This window comes from Coregonus lavaretus (assembly GCF_964263955.1).
Source record: "Coregonus lavaretus genome assembly, contig: HAP1_SCAFFOLD_1412, whole genome shotgun sequence".
In the NCBI taxonomy this organism is placed as follows: domain Eukaryota; kingdom Metazoa; phylum Chordata; class Actinopteri; order Salmoniformes; family Salmonidae; genus Coregonus; species Coregonus lavaretus.
Genome location: NW_028159697.1, coordinates 77620 through 100223, shown reverse-complemented (window position 1 = coordinate 100223; position 22604 = coordinate 77620). Strand labels below are relative to the sequence as shown.

General features: G+C 44.7%; 1 protein-coding gene across 1 annotated transcript in view; it reads left to right on the top strand.

Annotated features, from left to right (window-relative positions):
• LOC311122550 (plexin-B2-like) overlaps nt 1–22397 on the top strand; it is a gene marked incomplete at its 5' end in the record, with an annotated part of 31302 nt that extends 8905 nt beyond the window's left edge. The window contains 17 exons of the mRNA XM_084196896.1: nt 1070–1279; nt 1564–1743; nt 2164–2300; nt 3398–3498; nt 4324–4553; nt 4797–4978; nt 5181–5247; nt 6057–6203; nt 7200–7356; nt 7516–7616; nt 15590–15674; nt 15955–16106; nt 17620–17780; nt 19525–19737; nt 19972–20047; nt 20168–20242; nt 20888–22397. Coding sequence (XP_084053022.1) covers nt 1070–1279; nt 1564–1743; nt 2164–2300; nt 3398–3498; nt 4324–4553; nt 4797–4978; nt 5181–5247; nt 6057–6203; nt 7200–7356; nt 7516–7616; nt 15590–15674; nt 15955–16106; nt 17620–17780; nt 19525–19737; nt 19972–20047; nt 20168–20242; nt 20888–20992 — 2379 coding nt within the window. The remainder of the gene's footprint in view (nt 1–1069; nt 1280–1563; nt 1744–2163; nt 2301–3397; nt 3499–4323; nt 4554–4796; nt 4979–5180; nt 5248–6056; nt 6204–7199; nt 7357–7515; nt 7617–15589; nt 15675–15954; nt 16107–17619; nt 17781–19524; nt 19738–19971; nt 20048–20167; nt 20243–20887) is intronic.
• Between the last annotated feature and the right edge of the window lie 207 nt (nt 22398–22604).

Below are 22604 nucleotides of genomic sequence, written 5' to 3'. Positions count from 1 at the left end.
ACATGGTAACCATTCTATAGTCCACTCCTATTATACAATACACTACATGGTATCCATTCTAGAGTCCACTCCTATTATACAATACACTACATGGTATCCATTCTAGAGTCCACTCCTATTATACAATACACTACATGGTATCCATTCTAGAGTCCACTCCTATTATACAATACACTACATGGTATCCATTCTATAGTCCACTCCTATTATACAATACACTACATGGTATCCATTCTAGAGTCCACTCCTATTATACAATACACTACATGGTATCCATTCTAGAGTCCACTCCTATTATACAATACACTACATGGTATCCATTCTAGAGTCCACTCCTATTATACAATACACTACATGGTATCCATTCTAGAGTCCACTCCTATTATACAATACACTACATGGTATCCATTCTAGAGTCCACTCCTATTATACAATACACTACATGGTATCCATTCTAGAGTCCACTCCTATTATACAATACACTACATGGTATCCATTCTATAGTCCACTCCTATTATACAATACACTACATGGTATCCATTCTAGAGTCCACTCTTATTATACAGTACACTATATGGTATCCATTTTATAGTCCACTCCTATTATACAATACACTACATGGTATCCATTCTAGAGTCCACTCCTATTATACAATACACTATATGTTATCCATTCTAGAGTCCATTCCCATTGAGGTTAGTATACCATTCAACAAGTTCTCTGTTTCCTGCCAGTAGTGTATTCTAATCCCTCTAGTGTACAGTACTCTTGCTGTGGTATTATCCATGGCAGGTCGCTAGCATGTCAACAGTGACTCAGTGACCTTAATGTTCTTTGTCTGTGACTACAGACTTCTCTGTGAGACTAAACACAAACAGTGTCCTGCCAGGAATGAAATTGACTTGGATTTCAAACTATCTTTGAATCTCTCTCTTTCTGTGTCTCTCTGTCTTTTCTCTCTCTCTCTTTTCTCTCTCTCTTTTCCACTCTCTCTACCACTCTCCCTCCCCATCTACCCCTCCCTCCTCTCTCTATGCCCCCCTCTCCATCCCACTCTCCCCCTCTCCAGTTCATCCAGTATGCCCTACATAAGAACGACACAGTGTTGCTGTTTGACAGTCCAGCGGTGAACAGGTCCTATGAGACCCAGTCCTTTAAGACCTTGCTCCAGCTAGACAACGAAGTAGAGGAACTGAAGACCTTTGACTACCACCCCGACCCGTTGTTCAATGAACTGACCAAGAACATCATCACTGAAACCTCCATCATCATCGTCACGGTAAATAACAGTAACACTACTCTTATGGGATTGTGTTGTCATGGTGACTGTTTAGTTGTTATTTCTGGTAATACTCGCTTATCGTTTTCTGTGGACCATTGTGGCTTAAATGTTATTCTGCTTTGTGACGATGTCCCCCCGCAGAGAAAAGACAATTATAGTGCATTGATATTGATATAATTCATATCAATATTGATGTAATCATATCTGGTATTACAAATGATTGCATGTCCCTCCCTGCAGTCCAGAGGTTAACAGCCAGCCACCTCTCTCTCCCTCCCCAGGGTCGTGGTTTCAGCAAGGGCATGACAGCTGAAGAAGCCCAGGCGTTCGTAGGAGATGCCTCCTGCAAGGTGACCATCCTGCAGGATGACAAGCTGTTCCTGGAAGCTCCGTCCACCCAGCCCAGAGCCCGCTCCAAACGCCAGCGCAGAGACACCAGCTCCGACCCTTTGGACCTAACGGTGACAACACTGGCCTTCTGTCTAAAACCATGGCAACGAGAGATATGCTTCAGGCATTCGCACTGGACAATCTGAGGTCTCTCTGGCTCTCATGTATTTCAGATATAAATGTACTAAGACACTGGAACCCTGGAACCTATCTAAATCAGGGGTGTCCAGTCTTAATGGAATGTCCTGTGTTGTAGTCATTCACTTCAGTCAAAGCACACCTGATTCAACCATACAATAACCATAGTCTTCTGACTGGGACCACTCAGTTCTGACAGAGAAATATCAGCATCAACACCTTGATGTATATCTGGCTCTCCACAATTATACACGTCTTGTAGGTTATTCACTTTATTCTGTTTGGCTTAACTGACTCTCTCTCTCTCTCTCTCTCTCTCTCTCTCCCCTCATCTCTCTCTCTCTCTCTCTCAGATAAAGTTTGGTAATGGTGAGTGGGTGGTGGGCTCAGTGAACTATGAGAGGAAGTATGAGATTCCTTTGGCTATCATCATCCCAGCTGTCATCGTCCCTATGCTACTGTTCATAGCTGTGTCCGTCTACTGCTACAGGTACACAACTACACTTCCCATCAAGCACCACTCATGTAGTTCTGATGGGTGAATTGTTTTTACTTAACCCAGTGAAATGGGTGTCTGGAGTTTACACTTTAGGACCAATGGAATAATCTCAAATGTGCAAACTACAGATTCACATAGTGGAACAGTTCTTTAATTTAATGGACTGTTCCTATGTGTTAATGTCTATAATCTAATGGATGGTTCCTATGTGTTAATGTCTGTAATCTAATGGACTGTTCCTGTGTTAATGTCTATAATCTAATGGACTGTTCCTATGTGTTAATGTCTATAATCTAATGGATGGTTCCTATGTGTTAATGTCTGTAATCTAATGGACTGTTCCTATGTGTTAATGTCTGTAGTGTAATGTACTGTTCCTGTGTTAATGACATGCCTGAGTGGCGCAGTGGTCTAAGGCACTGCATCACAGTGCTAACTGTGCCACTAGAGATCCTGGTTCGAATCCAGGCTCTGTCGCCGCCGGCCGCGACCGGGAGACTCATGGGCGGCGCACAATTGGCCCAGCGTCGTCCAGGGTAGGGGAGGGAATGGCCGGCAGGGATGTAGCTCAGTTGATAGAGCATGGCGTTTGCAACGCCAGGGTTGTGGGTTCGATTCCCACGGGGGGGCAGTATAAAAAAAAAAATATATATATATATGTATTCACTAACTGTAAGTCGCTCTGGATAAGAGCGTCTGCTAAATGACTAAAATGTAAATGTAAATGTAATGCCTGTAATCTAATGGACTGTTCCTGTGTTAATAGTCTAATGGACTGTTCCTATGTGTTAATAGTCTAATGGGCTGTTCCTGTGTGTTAATAGTCTAATGGGCTGTTCCTGTGTGTTAATAGTCTAATGGACTGTTCCTATGTGTTAATAGTCTAATGGACTGTTCCTATGTGTTAATAGTTGAATGGAGTTGTTCCTATGTGTTGTCTGTAGTCTAATGGGCTGTTCCTATGTGTTAATGTCTAATGGGCTGTTCCTATGTGTTGATGTCTAATGGACTGTTCCTATGTGTTAATGTCTAATGGGCTGTTCCTGTGTGTTGATGTCTAATGGACTGTTCCTATGTGTGTATGACAGGAGGAAGAGCCAGCAGGCAGAGAGAGAGTATGAGAAAGTAAAACACCAGTTGGAGAATCTGGAGGAGAGCGTGAGAGACCGCTGCAAGAAGGAATTCACAGGTATGTGCACACTATCACACACACTATCACACACCACATACACTGCTATAACATCACACACTATCACACACCACATATCCTGCTATAACATCACACACTATCACACACCACATACACTGCTATAACATCACACACTATCACACACCACATACACTGCTATAACATCACACACACTATCACACACCACATACACTGCTATAACATCACACACTATCACACACCACATACACTGCTAAAACATCACACACTATCACACACCACATACACTGCTATAACATCACACACACTATCACACACCACATACACTGCTATAACATCACACACACTATCACACACCACATACACTGCTATAACATCACACACTATCACACACCACATACACTGCTATAACATCACACACTATCACACACCACATACACTGCTAAAACATGACACACACACACTATCTTGTTGTGTTCTGGTTCTCCTAGGAGCTAGTCTTGTTGTGTTCTGGTTCTCCTAGGAGCTAGGGTTGTTGTGTTCTGGTTCTCCTAGGAGCTAGTCTTGTTGTGTTCTGGTTCTCCTAGGAGCTAGTCTTGTTGTGTTCTGGTTCACCTAGGAGCTAGTCTTGTTGTGTTGTGGTTCTCCAAGGAGCTAGTCTTGTTGTGTTCTGGTTCTCCTAGGAGCTAGTCTTGTTGTGTTGTGGTTCTCCTAGGAGCTAGTCTTGTTGTGTTCTGGTTCACCTAGGAGCTAGTCTTGTTGTGTTGTGGTTCTCCTAGGAGCTAGTCTATTTGTGTTCTGGTTCTCCTAGGAGCTAGTCTTGTTATGTTCTGTATCTTCCTCCAGACCTGATGATCGAGATGGAGGACCAGACCAATGACCTGAGTGAGGCCAGGATCCCCTTCCTGGACTATAAGACCTACACAGACCGGGTCTTCTTCCTACCCTCTAAAGACGGGGACAATGATGTCATGATCACTGGCAAGCTGGACATCCCCGAGGGACGGAAGGTCATCGTAGCTCAGGCCCTCAACCAGTTCTCTAACCTCCTCAACTCCAAGACCTTCCTCATCAATGTAGGTTTTACTCAGCTTGCTGAGATGGCTGGATGGCTGACTGTTTCTCTCCCTGTCGGTCTGTCTGTCTGTATGTCTGTCTATTAGGTTGACTGCCTGGCTGCCTGTCTACAGTACTTGTGCCAGATACAGTTTCAGAGTATTGACATAGAGTCGATACTCGTTCTATACCTACAGATGTTCTATTGATTTAAACAGGAGTTGCTAACCCCATCTCTCTGTTGGGTCTCTGTGTGTTCTTAGTTCATCAAGACCTTGGAGGGCCGTCCAGACTTTAACGCCAGGTCCAGGGTCTACTTTGCGTCGTTACTAACTGTGGCTCTGCACGGGAAACTAGAGTACTACACAGACATCATGAGAAGCCTACTGCTGGAACTGATGGAGGAATATGTGCACAGCAAGAACCCCAAACTCATGCTGCGCAGGTGAGACACACACAGCCTTCCAATCAGGCCTGTCTTAATGAAAACCAGCATTTCTTATTGGGCAAGTTTAGATGGTACCCCTCTGTGTTTTCTTATGTTTCGTGCCTAGTAAACACAACACAGGTGGATCACAAGATAACAGTAGATCACAAGAAAGCAGTTAATTAATTGAATTGTTTAATTTATGAATTTGTGTGTGCAGGTCAGAGACTGTGGTGGAGAGGATGCTGTGTAACTGGATGTCCATCTGTCTCTATCAGTTCCTCAGGGTAAGACTCACACGTTGTTTATTCAAACCTGCTCTTTCTTTTAAACCCTCTTTTTCTCTCCATCAATCTCTCACAATCTCTCTCTCTCCTTCTCTCACTGTCTGTCTTTCTCTTTCATTCTCTCTCTCTGTCTCTTTCTGTCTGTCTCTTTCTGTCTCTGTCTGTCTCTGTCTCTCTCTGTCTCTGTCTGTCTCTTTCTGTCTCTGTCTTTCTGTCTCTGTCTCTCTGTCTCTCTCTGTCTCTTTCTGTCTGTCTCTTTCTGTCTCTGTCTTTCTGTCTCTCTGTCTCTCTCTGTCTCTCTGTCTCTCTCTGTCTGTCTCTTTCTGTCTCTCTCTCTGTCTCTCATTCTGTCTCTCTCTGTCTCTTTCTGTCGCTCTCTGTCTCTCTCTCTCTTTCATTCTGTCTCTCTCTCTCTTTCTGTCTCTCTTTTTCAGTCTCTCTCTTTTTCAGTCTCTCTCTCTTATTTTATGTATTGATTCTGAAGTCTTCACATTCTGATTCACATTCTTTCCATCTCTCCACCACTCTTTCTGTCTCTCCAGTTTCCCTCTCCTTTGCTCCCCAATGTCTCACTTTTGTCTTCTAATGTTTCAGATGAAGTGTTTGGTTTGAGACGTTCCAATGAGACCACCCTGGGGAAAACTTATTTATTTGGTCTTATAGATTTGTGGATTAAAGCACTCTTTAAATAATCAATTGTGTGACAGTGAACATGTGGCTGTGTCTTCAGTAATTACACTGAAAGAGAAGAGAGAATGGTCTCATTAGTACTGATGAGCTCACTCCCCTCTGTGTGTGTGTGTGTGTAGGACTCTGCGGGCGAGCCCCTATACAAACTGTTCAAGGCCATCAAGCACCAGGTAGAGAAGGGTCCAGTGGACGCTAAGATGAAGAAGGCCAAGTACACTCTGAACGACACGGGGCTCCTAGGGGACGATGTGGAGTACTGCGTCCTGGTGAGTACACTCTATACTGCACCGCTCAAAGAATTACAATTAATAGAAGAGATATTCCTATTCAAAGCAGCACTCTATGGTGGGTGAACCAGCAGCCATTTTGAGTGAACTGGATTTTCCAGCTATATCCACTCTACTACCGATTTTGTAATTCTACGACACAAGCCCTCAATACAAGAACACTAGCTGTCTTATCAAGTCTAACCATCTCCTCTGGCTCCTGTGATCTAGTCCTAATGCCCTCTACTCACACTGGTACCTGCTTCTCTATGGACTATCTCACTCTCTGTGTATTATTGTGATGCGTACGTGACCCAGGACACAGGGGGTGGTAGCGAATGGGCCCCTAGTCACTGTAGATGTCCAATAACATCACATGTAATGGAATAACGACTTTGAGCAGAGGGTCTCAGATCTCAGTGAGGAGAGAGAGAGAGCATTGAGAGAGAGAGAGCATAGAGAGATAATTGAGAGAGAGGGAGTGGTGAGAGCGAGGGAGTGGTGAGAGAGAGAGGGAAAGCTCAATAAGGGCAGAGAGACGGGCTAGAGGTTAATGTTTCCATCAGACTCAATCACTGATAAGGTTGGTTTAACGGACCCTGTAATACGATTGGCTCTCGTAATGGACCTTCTAATACGATTGGCTTTCGTAACGGACCCTGTAATATGATTGGCTCTTGTAACTGACTTTTGTGAAAACAGCGTGTTATCATCTGGAAGAGAAATCAGCTCAGTGATTTATGGGAAAACTGATAGAGAGAGACATCATGTTTCAAGTCTTCTCTCCCCATGCTGTTTTTCATTCATTTAGGCAATAAATTGTATTTTTGGTCAAATAATCAATACACACAAGGCAAATTAATCTACAGAATGCTGTTTTAGACAGCTGTACCCAGCATGTTGCTATCATTTACCAAAACAAATAGGTGTGGCCTAATCATGAGGTCAGAGATCAGTGTGACTCTGGACGATTGACATCTGTGTGTGTCCAATCAGACCCTGCAGGTGCTGGTGCACGGGGAGGGGCCAGACGTGACGCCGGTGAAGGTGCTGAACTGTGACACCATCTCTCAGGTGAAGGAGAAGATCATTGAACAGGTGTACCGCAACCTGCCCTACACACAGAGACCGAAGGTGGACAGTGTTGCTCTGGGTGAGAATGCACACATGCGCACACACACGGTTCTACCATTGTTATCCAATGCTAAGAGTTGGGGAACAACCGGAAGTTTCATGTTTTTGCATGTACGTTAGTCTACATACCTTTAAGTAATATTAGAATGCTAAGGTGCACTTCCCCCCCCGTCCACAGAGTGGCGCCCCGGCTCTACAGGGCAGATCCTGTCAGACATGGACTTGACGTCACAGAAGGAGGGCAGGTGGAAGAGACTCAACACACTGGCACATTACAACGTGAGTGGCTGTCCGAGGACTTCAGCCTTATAGTAGTGATCTCTCTGAATAGCTTCTCAACATATGTATAGTTCATGTGAATATCTATCAGGGCTGGCTGTCTTTATTCATTAATGTTGAATTGTTCTTGGACTTCAGATGTTCCATTGAAATGTTGGGTTTTGCAATCCACAGTTTAGTGAAACTCCAACTATATATGGTTATTTTGTTCTTTTGGTACGTTTGCCCACTGACAAAGACATGATCAGTCTATAATTTTAATTGTAGGTTTATTTGAACAGTGAGAGACAGAATAACAACAAAAAAATCCAGAAAAACGCATGTCAAAAATGTTATAAATTGATTTGCATTTTAATGAGGGAAATAAGTATTTGACCCCTCTGCAAAACATTACATTTACATTTAAGTCATTTAGCAGACGCTCTTATCCAGAGCGACTTACAAATTGGTGCATACACCCTATAGCCAGTGGGTTAACCACTTTTTTTTTTTGGGGGGGGGGGGGGGGCTAGAAGGATTACTTCATCCTATCCCAGGTATTCCTTAAAGAGGTGGGGTTTCAAATGTCTCCGGAAGGTGGTGAGTGACTCCGCTGTCCTGGCGTCGTGAGGGAGCTTGTTCCACCATTGGGGTGCCAGAGCAGCGAACAGTTTTGACTGGGCTGAGCGGGAACTATGCTTCCGCAGAGGAAGGGGAGCCAGCAGGCCAGAGGTGGATGAACGCAATGCCCTCGTTTGGGTGTAGGGACTGATCAGAGCCTGAAGGTACGGAGGTGCCGTTCCCCTCACTGCTCCATAGGCAAGCACCATGGTCTTGTAACGGATGCGAGCTTCAACTGGAAGCCAGTGGAGTGTGCGGAGGAGGGGGGTGACGTGAGAGAACTTGGGAAGGTTGAACACCAGACGGGCTGCGGCATTCTGGATGAGTTGTAGGGGTTTAATGGCACAGGCAGGGAGCCCAGCCAACAGCGAGTTGCAGTAATCCAGACGGGAGATGACAAGTGCCTGGATTAGGACCTGTGCCGCTTCCTGTGTAAGGCAGGGTCGTACTCTCCGAATGTTGTAGAGCATGAACCTGCAGGATCGGGTCACCGCCTTGATGTTAGCGGAGAACGACAGGGTGTTGTCCAGGGTCACGCCAAGGCTCTTCGCACTCTGGGAGGAGGACACAACGGAGTTGTCAACCGTGATGGCGAGATCATGGAACGGGCAGTCATTCCCCGGGAGGAAGAGCAGCTCCGTCTTGCCAGGGTTCAGCTTGAGGTGGTGATCCGTCATCCATACTGATATGTCGGCCAGACATGCAGAGATGCGATTCGCCACCTGGTTATCAGAAGGGGGAAAGGAGAAGATTAGTTGTGTATCGTCAGCGTAGCAATGATAGGAGAGGCCATGTGAGGATATGACAGAGCCAAGTGACTTGGTGTATAGGGAGAAAAGGAGAGGGCCTAGAACTGAGCCCTGGGGGACACCAGTGGTGAGAGCACGTGGTGCGGAGACAGCTTCTCGCCACGCCACTTGGTAGGAGCGACCGGTCAGGTAGGACGCAATCCAGGAGTGAGCCGCGCCGGAGATGCCCAGCTCGGAGAGGGTGGAGAGGAGGATCTGATGGTTCACAGTATCAAAGGCAGCAGACAGGTCTAGAAGGACAAGAGCAGAGGAGAGAGAGTTAGCTTTAGCAGTGCGGAGAGCCTCCGTGACACAGAGAAGAGCAGTCTCAGTTGAATGACCAGTCCTGAAACCTGACTGGTTTGGATCAAGAAGGTCATTCTGAGAGAGATAGCAAGAGAGTTGGCTAAAGACGGCACGCTCAATAGTTTTGGAAAGAAAAGAAAGAAGGGATACTGGTCTGTAGTTGTTGACATCAGTGGGATCGAGTGTTGGTTTTTTGAGAAGGGGTGCAACTCTCGCTCTCTTGAAGACGGAAGGGACAAGGCCAGCGGTCAAGGATGAGTTGATCAGCGAGGTGAGGTAGGGGAGAAGGTCACCGGAGATGGTCTGGAGAAGAGAGGAGGGGATGGGGTCAAGCGGGCAGGTTGTTGGGCGGCCTGCAGTCACTAGTCGCAAGATTTTATCTGGAGAGAGAGGGGAGAAAGAAGTCAAAGCATAGGGTAGGGCAGTGTGAGCAGGACCAGCAGTGTCATTAGACTTAACAAACGAGGATCGGATGTCGTCAACCTTCTTTTCAAAGTGGTTGACGAAGTCATCCAGAGAGAGGGAGGAGGAGGGGGGGGGGGGGGGGGGGTGGGGGGGAGGATTCAGCAGTGAGGAGAATGTGGCAAAGAGCTTCCTAGGGTTAGAGGCAGATGCTTGGAATTTAGAGTGGTAGAAAGTGGCCTTAGCAGCAGAAACAGATGAAGAAAATGTAGAGAGGAGGGAGTGAAAAGATGCCAGGTCGGAAGGGAGTTTAGTTTTCTTCCATTTCCGCTCCGCTGCCCGGAGCTCTGTTCTGTGAGCTCGCAATGAGTAATCAAGCCACGGAGCTGGAGGGGAGGACCGAGCCGGCCGGGAGGATAGGGGACACAGGGAGTCAAAGGATGCAGAAAGGGAGGAGAGGACGGTTGAGGAGGCAGAATCAGGAGATTGGAGGGAGAAGGATTGAGCAGAGGGAAGAGATGATAGGATGGAAGAGGAGAGAGTAGTGGGAGAGAGAGAGCGAAGGTTGCGGCGGCGCGTTACCATCTATGTAGGGGCAGAGTGAGTAGTGTTGGAGGAGAGCGAGAGAGAAAAGGATACAAAGTAGTGGTCGGAGACATGGAGGGGAGTTGCAGTCAGATTAGTAGAAGAGCAACATCTAGTAAAGATGAAGTCAAGCGTATTGCCTGCCTTGTGAGTAGGGGGGGACGGTGAGAGGGTGAGGTCAAAAGAGGAGAGGAGTGGAAAGAAGGAGGCAGAGAGAAATGAGTCAAATGTAGACGTAGGGAGGTTGAAATCCCCCAAAACTGTGAAGGGTGAGCCATCCTCAGGAAAGGAACTTATCAAGGCGTCAAGCTCATTGATGAACTCTCCAAGGGAACCTGGAGGGTGATAGATGACAAGGATATTAAGCTTAAATGGGCTAGTGACTGTGACAGCGTGGAATTCAAATGAGGAGATAGACAGATGGGTTAGGGGAACAATTGAGAATGTCCACTTGGGAGAGATGAGGATTCCTGTGCCACCACCCCTTTGACCAGATGCTCTCGGGGTATGCGAGAACACATGGTCAGACGAGGAGAGAGCAGTAGGAGTAGCAGTGTTTTCAGTGGTAATCCATGTTTCCGTCAGCGCCAGGAAGTCGAGGGACTGGAGGGTAGCATAGGCTGGGATGAAGTCAGCCTTGTTGGCGGCAGAACGGCAGTTCCAGAGGCTGCCTGAGACCTGGAACTCCAGGTGTGTGGTGCGTGCAGGGACCACCAGGTTAGAGAGGCAGCAGCCACGCGGTGTGAGGCGTTTGTGTAGCCTGTGCGGAGAGGAGAGAACAGGGATAGGCAGAGGCATAGTTGACAGGCTGCAGCAGATGGCTACAATAATGCAGAGGAGATCGGAATGAGATGAACTAAACATCTGGGAAAGGAGAGAGCAGGCCTCCCTCACCAAAAAAATATATAACTCTCCCAACTTCCACCTCAGAAACTATAATTGTTTCACTGAACCACCCGAATAAAACTCTCCCAACTTCCACTTTAGAAATTAGAATTGTTGTAAACTACAGCAGACTGTTATCAGTAGCTGTAATTAAGTACAGCAGCTACCAACCACCTAACGTTAATGCCTCGGATAATGAGGTTAGAAAAACACCTGAATGGTGGCAGCTAGCTGGCTCAATCACAGGTACTCTTAAGCATGAAATAACATTGGAAACAACTAACCACAGTTGCTAAAAGTTACCAGTAGCTACCCGCTAGCTAGCTAGCTAGCTTTGTTGGTCCAAGTAGTGGGTAAGCTAGCCTCGTGCTTCGCCGGGGTCCGCCGAATACAATACTTACCTACAATAATTACCTACAATAACCTACAATAACTACCTGAGTAAACTACCTATAATACCTAACTACAATACCTACCTACAATCTAAATACATGGTTTAAGCTTTACTCAACACCATATAAGAAGCCAAGCTTACCTTTCATAAGGCAGCAATGATTAAACGTGACTTAGTACTTGGTGGCAAAACCCTTGTTGGCAATCACAGAAGTCAGACGTTTCTTGTAGTTGGCCACCAGGTTTGCACACATCTCAGGAGGGATTTTGTTCCACTCCACTTTGCAGATCTTCTCCAAGTCATTAAGGTTTTGAGGCTGACGTTTGGCAACTCGAGCCTTCAGCTCCCTCCACAGATTTTCTATGGGATTAAGGTCTGGAGACTGGCTAGGCCACACCAGGACCTTAATGTGCTTCTTCTTGAGCCACTCCTTTGTTGCCTTGGCTGTGTGTTTTGGGTCATTGTCATGCTGGAATACTCATCCACGACCCATTTTCAATGCCTGACTGAGAGAAGGAGGTTCTCACCCAAGATTTGACGGTACATGGCCCCGTCCATCGTCCCTTTGATGCGGTGAAGTTCTCCTGTCCCCTTAGCAGAAAAACACCACCAAAGCATAATGTTTCCACCTCCATGTTTGACGGTGGGGATGGTGTTCTTGGGGTCATAGGCAGCATTCCTCCTCCTCCAAACACGGCGAGTTGAGTTGATGCCAAAGAGCTCGATTTTGGTCTCATCTTACCACAGCACTTTCACCCAGTTCTCCTCTGAATCATTCAGATGTTCATTGGCAAACTTCAGACGGCCCTGTATATGTGCTTTCTTGAGCAGGGGGACCTTGCGGGCGCTGCAGGATTTCAGTCCTTCACAGCGTAGTGTGTTACCAATTGTTTTCTTGGTGACAGCTGCCTTGAGATCATTGACAAGATCCTCCCGTGCAGTTCTGGGCTGATTCCTCACCGTTCTCATGATCATTGCAACTCCACGAGGTGAGATCTTGCAAGGAGCCCCAGGCCGAGGGAGATTGACAGTTCTTTTGTGTTTCTTCCATTTGCAAATAATCGCACCAACTGTTGTCACCTTCTCACCAAGCTGCTTGGCGATGGTCTTGTAGCCCATTCTAGCCTTGTGTAGGTCTACAATCTTGTCCCTAACATCCTTGGAGATCTCTTTGGTCTTGGCCATGGTGGAGAGTTTGGAATCTGATTGATTGATTGCTTCTGTGGACAGGTGTCTTTTATACAGGTAACAAGCTGAGATTAGGAGCACTCCCTTTAAGAGTGTGCTCCTAATCTCAGCTCGTTACCTGTATAAAAGACACCTGGGAGCCAGAAATCTTTCTGATTGAGAGGGGGTCAAATACTTATTTCCCTCATCAATTTATAACATTTTTGAAATGCATTCTTCTGCATTTTTTTGTTTTTATTCTGTCTCTCACTGTTCAAATAAACCTACCATTAAAATTATAGACTGATCATTTCTTTGTCAGTGGGCAAACATACAAAATCAGCAGGGGAACAAATACTTTTTTCCCTCACTGTATATATGGTACTGTACTGTGTTAACTATACATGGTACTGTACTGTGTTAACTATACATGGTACTGTACTGTTTACTATATATGGTATTGGACTGTGTTAACTATATATGGTACTGTACTGTTTACTATATATGGTATTGGACTGTGTTTACTATATATGGTACTGTACTGTTTACTATATATGGTACTGTACTGTGTTAACTATACATGGTACTGTACTGTTTACTATATATGGTATTGGACTGTGTTTACTATATATGGTACTGTACTGTTTACTATATATGGTATTGGACTGTGTTAACTATATATGGTACTGGACTGTGTTAACTATACATGGTACTGTACTGTTTACTATATATGGTATTGGACTGTGTTAACTATATATGGTATAGTACTGTGTTAACTATATATGGTATAGTACTGTTTACTATATATGGTACTGTACTGTGTTTACTATATATGGTACTGTACTGTTTACTATATATGGTATTGGACTGTGTTAACTATATATGGTACTGTACTGTGTTAACTATACATGGTACTGTACTGTTTACTATATATGGTACTGTACTGTTAACTATACATGGTACTGTACTGTTTACTATATATGGTATTGGACTGTGTTAACTATATATGGTATAGTACTGTGTTAACTATATATGGTATAGTACTGTTTACTATATATGGTACTGTACTGTGTTTACTATATATGGTACTGTACTGTTTACTATATATGGTATTGGACTGTGTTAACTATATATGGTATAGTACTGTTTACTATATATGGTACTGTACTGTGTTTACTATACAGTGGGGAGAACAAGTATTTGATACACTGCCGATTTTGCAGGTTTTCCTACTTACAAAGCATGTAGAGGTCTGTAATTTTTATCATAGGTACACTTCAACTGTGAAATCCAGAAAATCACATTGTATGATTTTTAAGTAATTAATTTGCATTTTATTGCATGACATAAGTATTTGATACATCAGAAAAGCAGAACTTAATATTTGGTACAGAAACCTTTGTTTGCAATTACAGAGATCATACGTTTCCTGTAGGTCTTGACCAGGTTTGCACACACTGCAGCAGGGATTTTGGCCCACTCCTCCATACAGACCTTCTCCAGATCCTTCAGGTTTCGGGGCTGTCGCTGGGCAATACGGACTTTCAGCTCCCTCCAAATATTTTATATTGGGTTCAGGTCTGGAGACTGGCTAGGCCACTCCAGGACCTTGAGATGCTTCTTACGGAGCCACTCCTTAGTTGCCCTGGCTGTGTGTTTCGGGTCGTTGTCATGCTGGAAGACCCAGCCACGACCCATGTTCAATGCTCTTACTGAGGGAAGGAGGTTGTTGGACAAGATCTCGCGATACATGGCCCCATCCATCCGCCCCTCAATACGGTGCAGTCATCCTGTCCCCTTAGCAGAAAAGCATCCCCAAAGAATGATGTTTCCACCTCCATGCTTCACGGTTGGGATGGTGTTCTTGGGGTTGTACTCATCCTTCTTCTTCCTCCAAACATGGCGAGTGGAGTTTAGACCAAAAAGCTCTATTTTTGTCTCATCAGACCACATGACCTTCTCCCATTCCTCCTCTGGATCATCCAGATGGTCATTGGCAAACTTTAGACGGGCCTGGACATGCGCTGGCTTGAGCAGGGGGACCTTGCCTGCGCTGCAGGATTTTAATCCATGACGGCGTAGTGTGTTACTAATGGTTTTCATTGAGACTGTGGTCCCAGCTCTCTTCAGGTCATTGACCAGGTCCTGTCGTGTAGTTCTGGGCTGATCCCTCACCTTCCTCATGATCATTGATGCCCCACGAGGTGAGATCTTGCATGGAGCCCCAGACCGAGGGTGATTGACCGTCATCTTGAACTTCTTCCATTTTCTAATAATTGCGCCAACAGTTGTTGCCTTCTCACCAAGCTGCTTGCCTATTGTCCTGTAGCACATCCCAGCCTTGTTCAGGTCTACAATTTAATCCCTGATGTCCTTACACAGCTCTCTGGTCTTGGCCATTGTGGAGAGGTTGGAGTCTATTTGATTGAGTGTGTGGACAGGTGTTTTTTTATACAGGTAACGAGTTCAAACAGGTGCAGTTAATACAGGTAATGAGTGGAGAACAGGAGGGCTTCTTAAAGAAAAACTAACAGGTCTGTGAGAGCTGGAATTCTTACTGGTTGGTAGGTGATCAAATACTTATGTCATGCAATAAAATGCAAATTAATTACTTAAAAATCATACAATGTGATTTTCTGGATTTTTGTTTTAGATTCCGTCTCTCACAGTTGAAGTGTACCTATGATCAAAATTACAGACCTCTACATGCTTTGTATGTAGGAAAACCTGCAAAATCGGCAGTGTATCAAATACTTGTTCTCCCCACTGTATGGTACTGTACTGTGTTAACTAGATAAGGTACTGGACTGTGTTAACTATATATGGTACTGGACTGTGTGTTTCAGGTGAGAGACAATGCCACGCTGGTGCTGTCCAGAGTGCTTCACACCCATCGCCAGTTCCACCAGAACCAGGACAGCCATGAAGAAAGTGAGTTATCCCGAAGCACAGATCTAGGATCGGCCTACCTGTCCCCCAATCCTAACCTTAATTTATCAGGGTGGTGAATGCACTACTGACCTGAGATCAGCATCTAGGAAAAACGTCTCAACTTTTGGTCATGTTCATTATGGCCAAACATTTTGCAAGGGGAAACGAAAAAGAATTTAGGGAGTCCCACCCTGTTTGAGTCTGTTATCTTCTATCTGATGCCTACTGAACATGTCCCTGGTGTCTCACCCTGTGTTGTGTGGTCTGGCGTCCCCTGTAGAAAACGCCCTGTTGGAAGATGACAAGGTGTTCCACCTGGTGCGGCCAGCAGACGAGCTGGATGAGGTCAAATCTAAGAGAGGAAGTTTGAAGGCTAAGGCTACGACTAAAGCCATCGCTGAGATCTACCTGACACGACTGCTCTCTGTCAAGGTTAGTCAGTCTGATAACTACACTACATACAGCTGTTATAGCACTCCGTATAGAAGTTATAGCGCTATGTCTAGCAATTATAGCACTAGTAGGAACAGTTACAGCACTACGTATAGCAGTTATAGCACTACTAAGAACAGTTACAGCACTACATATAGCAGTTATAGCACTACTAAGAACAGTTACAGCACTACATATAGAAATTATAGCACTACTAAGAACAGTTACAGCACTACATATAGCAGTTATAGCACTACTAAGAACAGTTACAGCACTACATATAGAAATTATAGCACTACTAAGAACAGTTACAGCACTACATATAGAAATTATAGCACTACTAAGAACAGTTATGGTACTAGTAGGAACAGTTATAGCACCACATATAGCAGTTATAGCACTACTAAGAACAGTTACAGCACTACATATAGCAGTTATAGCACTACGTATAGCAGTTATAGCACTACTAAGAACAGTTACAGCACTACATATAGCAGTTATAGCACTACGTATAGCAGTTATAGCGCTACTAAGAACAGTTATAGCACTACATATAGCAGTTATAGCACTACTAAGAACAGTTATAGCACTACATATAGCAGTTATAGCGCTACGTATAGCAGTTATAGCACTACGTATAGCAGTTATAGCACTACATATAGCAGTTATAGCACTACCGATAGCAGTTATAGCACTACTAAGAACAGTTATAGCACTACATATAGCAGTTATAGCGCTACGTATAGCAGTTATAGCACTACGTATTGCAGTTATAGCACTACATATAGCAGTTATAGCACTACTAAGAACAGTTATAGCACTACATATAGCAGTTATAGCGCTACGTATAGCAGTTATAGCACTACGTATAGCAGTTATAGCACTACATATAGCAGTTATAGCACTACCGATAGCAGTTATAGCACTACGTATTGCAGTTATAGCACTACGTATAGCAGTTATAGCACTACGTATTGCAGTTATAGCATTATGTTTAGCAGTTATAGTACTAGTTATAATAGGCTTATAACACCTTTAGCACAAGTGCAGAATTACTCATTCATTACTCATTTGACCCGGAAAATATAAAATGTAGAATATGTAGCGCTGATTGTGTGGGTGGAGAGGAGATGGACTCATTGTGTGGGTGGACAGGAGATGCACTCATTGTGTGGGTGGACAGGAGATGCACTCATTGTGTGGGTGGACAGGAGATGCACTCATTGTGTGGGTGGACAGGAGATGCACTCATTGTGTGGGTGGACAGGAGATGCACTCATTGTGTGGGTGGACAGGAGATACACTGGAAGTTGTGTGGGTGTAAGTGTGTGTTGTGGTACTTAATGTGAGCTGATGTTTTATGCCTCTGTCAGATACTATCTACTGACTACCTAATATGATATGTGGTTGTTCCACCTAGCTCTCTTAAGATGAATGCAATAACTGGAAGTCTCTCTGGATATGTCCTAGTGTGAGTGTCCTAATATGTGTGTGTGTCCTGTGTGTGTTGCAGGGTACTCTGCAGCAGTTTGTGGATGATTTCTTCCGCAGTGTGTTGTGTTCTGGAGCGGTGGTTCCTCCTGCTGTTAAATACTTCTTTGACTTCCTGGATGAGCAGGCTCTGAAACACGACAACGTTGAGGAGGAGACTGTCCATATCTGGAAGACCAACAGGTACACACACATAGACACAAACACACACACACAGATATGCACACTGTATACACACACGTATAAACACAATAGTTCAGTACCTCCAACCTTCTTCTACACTTGACTGTTCTTACCATGTTGTAGTCCAAGGGTCTGACTCCTTTTTACCATGTTGTAGTCCTAGGGTCTGACTCCTTTTTACCATGTTGTAGTCCTAGGGTCTGACTGCTTCTTACCATGTTGTAGTCCTAGGGTCTGACTCCTTCTTACCATGTTGTAGTCCTAGGGTCTGACTCCTTTTTACCATGTTGTAGTCCTAGGGTCTGACTGCTCCTTACCATGTTGTAGTCCTAGGGTCTGACTGCTTCTTACCATGTTGTAGTCCTAGCGTCTGACTCCTCTTTACAATGTTGTAGTCCTAGGGTCTGACTGCTTCTTACCATGTTGTAGTCCTAGGGTCTGACTGCTTCTTACCATGTTGTAGTCCTAGCGTCTGACTCCTCTTTACAATGTTGTAGTTCTAGGGTCTGACTGTCCTACCTTCCCTGGAAGTTATCAGAGTGAATTATTTAACTCCTGTTGATGGGAACTATTAAATATAGATACTGCTTGTGATGTATATTTGATTGACAGGTGGGAATGAGTGTCAGAGTAAGAGCTGTAGTCAGGATGAGGAGCTGAAAGACTGACTTCATTAGACTCTAGAGACATCTCTCTCACTATCTATCTTCTCCTCTTTCACTCACTCCCTCTCTTTCTTCCCCTGTTTCTCTTCTCTCCATTCTCAGTCCCTTCCTCTTTATCTAACTCTCTCTCTCTCTCTCTCTCTCTCTCTCTCTCTCTCTCTCTTTCTCTCTCTCCCTCCCTCTCTCTCTCTCTCCCTTTCTCTCTCTCCCTCTCTCTTTCTCTCCCTCCCTCTATCTCGCTCTCCCGCTCTCTATCTCTCCCACCCCTCTCCTACATATCAGCAAGAGGAGATATCAGCAAGCCAATTAAATGAGGGCTTCCAGTGAATGTGTTATGTGATGCAGCTAACAAAGCTTGATAATTATACCCCGCTATCCTTGGATAATGTTCCCCAGGCCTTATCTCCAGTAAAGAATAGGTTTTTAGGGGTTAGAGCTGTTGTGAAGCTGAGCTGGCTAGAGGGGAGAGAGGGAGAGAAAGGAAAGAGAGAGCGAGCGAGCATCCAGCGAACAAATATAAATTCTTAAAGAGGCTCTAGCTCGGTGTACGCTGAGGTGACCTGGAGGAGAAGACACACACACACACACACACACACACACACACACGCACACAGACAGACCGCAGACTCATTAGGAATTCACTCGACCAAGGCTAATTCAGAGGTAGATGGAGATCTGATGACCCCTGTAGGCTCCTCCAGTCAGCATTCTAATAACACAGAACTCAAGTCCTTCTCAAAGGAGTAGAATCTCACCACTTGAATAGGATTTCTATATGGGCTGAGGCTGGAGGACTCTGGCAGGTGGTGGGATTATTAGGCTTTATTCAGCCTTACTCACACTTGTTTAGTTGTGGTTTCCTGTGTTGAGTTAAGATGTCTGGGTTTGAGTGACTCAGCTGGTCTGTGAGGGAGAACGAAAAGGGATCTGTTATCTTGTTAAATTAGATGGGAAGGAGTTGGGCTTTAGTTTGGACAGCCTGCAACTGTTTCACCTTGCTCTTATGCTGGGTTAAGCTGTGCTGCTCTGTGCGGTTGTGTGTGTGTGTATATACTAATGTGTGTGTTCTCCTTCCCCAGCCTGCCCTTGCGTTTCTGGGTGAACATCCTGAAGAACCCTCACTTCATCTTTGACGTGCACGTGACGGAGGTGGTGGACGCGTCGCTGTCCGTCATTGCTCAGACCTTCATGGACGCCTGCACCAAGACGGAACACAAACTGAGCCGGGAATCTCCCAGCAACAAGCTGCTCTATGCAAAGGAGATCTCCACCTATAAGAAGATGGTGGACGAGTGAGTTCTCTCATATTCATCCCAGAACATATGATGATGAGGATTGGATTGACTGCCAATCTAATGAGCCGATACTGCAGTACTCTTGACCAATATAGAGAATAGGTTGCAGTCCGAACACACCAGATGTAGTATTATCTCTTCTAGTGCATCATAAACAACACAGGGGATAGGTTGGTAGGACCTGTCAGCCAATCAGACATCTCATCTCGCTCTCCTTCTGTCTCTCCTCAGTTACTACAAGGGAATCAAGCAGATGGTCCCAGTCAGTGACCAGGACATGAACACACACCTGGCTGAGGTGTCCAGGGTACGTACCTGTGTGTTCACGTGTGACCTCACATCTGTTTGTGGTTGTGTGTGGGCAGTCTTCTATTGCATCATCAGAATACACCAATAAGATTCATCCTTCCTTCTTTGTCCTCTCCAGGAACACACAGACAAGCTGAATACCCAGGCGGCCTTGCACCAGCTCTACCAGTATGCCAGCAAATACTATGACGGGGTAAAAACCTTACTACTCACTTCCTTGTTTGGTGGTTTGAAGGCCCTATCCACTTGGTTAAGAACCTTAGGACTCACTTCCTTGTTTGGTGGTTTGAAGGCCCTATCCACTTGGTTAAGAACCTTAGGACTCACTTCCTTGTTTGGTGGTTTGAAGGCCCTATCCACTTGGTTAAGAACCTTAGGACTCACTTCCTTGTTTGGTGGTTTGAAGGCCCTATCCACTTGGTTAAGAACCTTAGGACTCACTTCCTTGTTTGGTGGTTTGAAGGCCCTATCCACTTGGTTAAGAACCTTAGGACTCACTTCCTTGTTTGGTGGTTTGAAGGCCCAATCCACTTGGTTAAGAACCTTAGGACTCACTTCCTTGTTTGGTGGTTTGAAGGCCCTATCCACTTGGTTAAGAACCTTAGGACTCACTTCCTTGTTTGGTGGTTTGAAGGCCCTATCCACTTGGTTAAGAACCTTAGGACTCACTTCCTTGTTTGGTGGTTTGAAGGCCCTATCCACGTGGTTAACTACCTCTGCATTGTCCCTACATCCTGTAGGAAATTAGACAAATGAATGGCACTTGCTGTCGCAGAAAATCTGTTTACTACTGTCTCTTCTGTGTCCTCTCTCGTTTACCCTCCCTCCCTCCCTCCAGATCATCCAGTCTTTAGATGAAGACCCAGCCGCCCAGAGTAAACAGCTGACCCTGCGGCTGCAGCAGATAGCCGCCGCCCTCGAGAACAAGGTCACTGACCTTTAACCTCTGACCCCCAGAGAGGTGGGGCCAGATATAGGGGGAGGAGCTATGGGACCACTGTAGACCAAGATGAGGGGGACCGGAGACTGAGGCAGAACTCGTTAACTTCAGACTATTACAGTACCAACCATGAAGAGTTACACATATCAATCTTCCGCCTAGAGACAGGATGTGGGAAACTATGGCGTTTGGGGAAAATACTTGTGAAGGAGCAGAACTACAGGGCCAAACTTGGACAGGATGATTCCTAATCACTCCATCTCCCTCTCTCTCTCTGACTCTATGGATCCTATAGACTCTGAATGAGCAAGGGCCTACAGTATAGTCCCTGAGTGAGCTAGCAGACTGTAAACCCCGACAGAGGATATACGGTACACCGCCACTGACCAACCATAGCAACTATACCTGTCAGCCTCATGACATACAACCTGGTGTTGATGACTTCCAGCTTGTACAGATAATCAGATGTTTAATGTGCTCCAGAGTTAAGAGTAGTATTGTATGTACATATATTTTTATGGCGCAGGCTTTATGCAAAAGACGCTTTACATACCCAGATGAAATTATTTTTTAAACGGATGGATGGGCACAACTAAGTTTGTTAATTTGTGTTTTTAAAACGTTTCTAGAAGCGAAGAAACAGGGTGTTCCATGATGTCATATATCCTGTGTTTAATCGATTGGTTGCTTACTGTGTAATCTGCGTTGCCATTGGCTAGTTATGACTGGTTAATGATGTTGTTATTCTAAAAATGGCCGAACTTTGTTTTTGCCGTGATTTTTATTTGTCATTGATATATTTTTTCATTCAGTTCTCCTGTGTAGTGCAGTATGTAGGGGAATAGGGTGCAACAGCCTGAACCACTTCATATGAATGACTGTGTCACTATTCAGGGTCAGCTCTCCCCTAAACAGTAGTAAAACACACCAACAAGACCAGTACTAAAAGATGAAGCACATTCATACTGTACCATTGATATCAACGTCTCACTGAAACTAACTGACGGACCAAGTTAGAGCTCTCTCACACACTAGCCTTTGGTTTGACTAAGTGCCAATCGACAGTAGAGCTGAAGTGAACATCTTCTCATTTTTATTCAAGCAACACATCATTTGCCTTAATTTTTCCATCTTGGGTCCAGAAACGGTGCATATGTGGATAGATGAATCAGTGCTTGTTAATCTGAAATGTAACCACTTTAGCTCGATGCTAATAATACAAAATGTTTGCTGTTATGTGCTATGCCATAATTGTTTTTTTGTATAATTTTTTTAACTGTTTATTTCAAAATGGCTCTTATTGTTTGTGTGTGAAACAAGAGACTAGATATTGAAGAGAGAAATGCTAAAATGATCATTACATATGTATATAATTGAATGGTACTTTTATAAATCATTGAACTGTGAACCACCATGACTCGTGGAGGTTGTCAACTCGGTACAGGTACTGCCTTTTTCTATTGAGCAATTCTTCTGAAACCATTTGAATGGATTTCAAACGTCATCCTTAAATAATTTGCCAAATAGTTTTCCCCATTTGCTTTATTTGCTATGCAAACTGCCGAATCATTTTCAATCACTCCTCAAATATATTTGAATACTAAACCCATGTGTT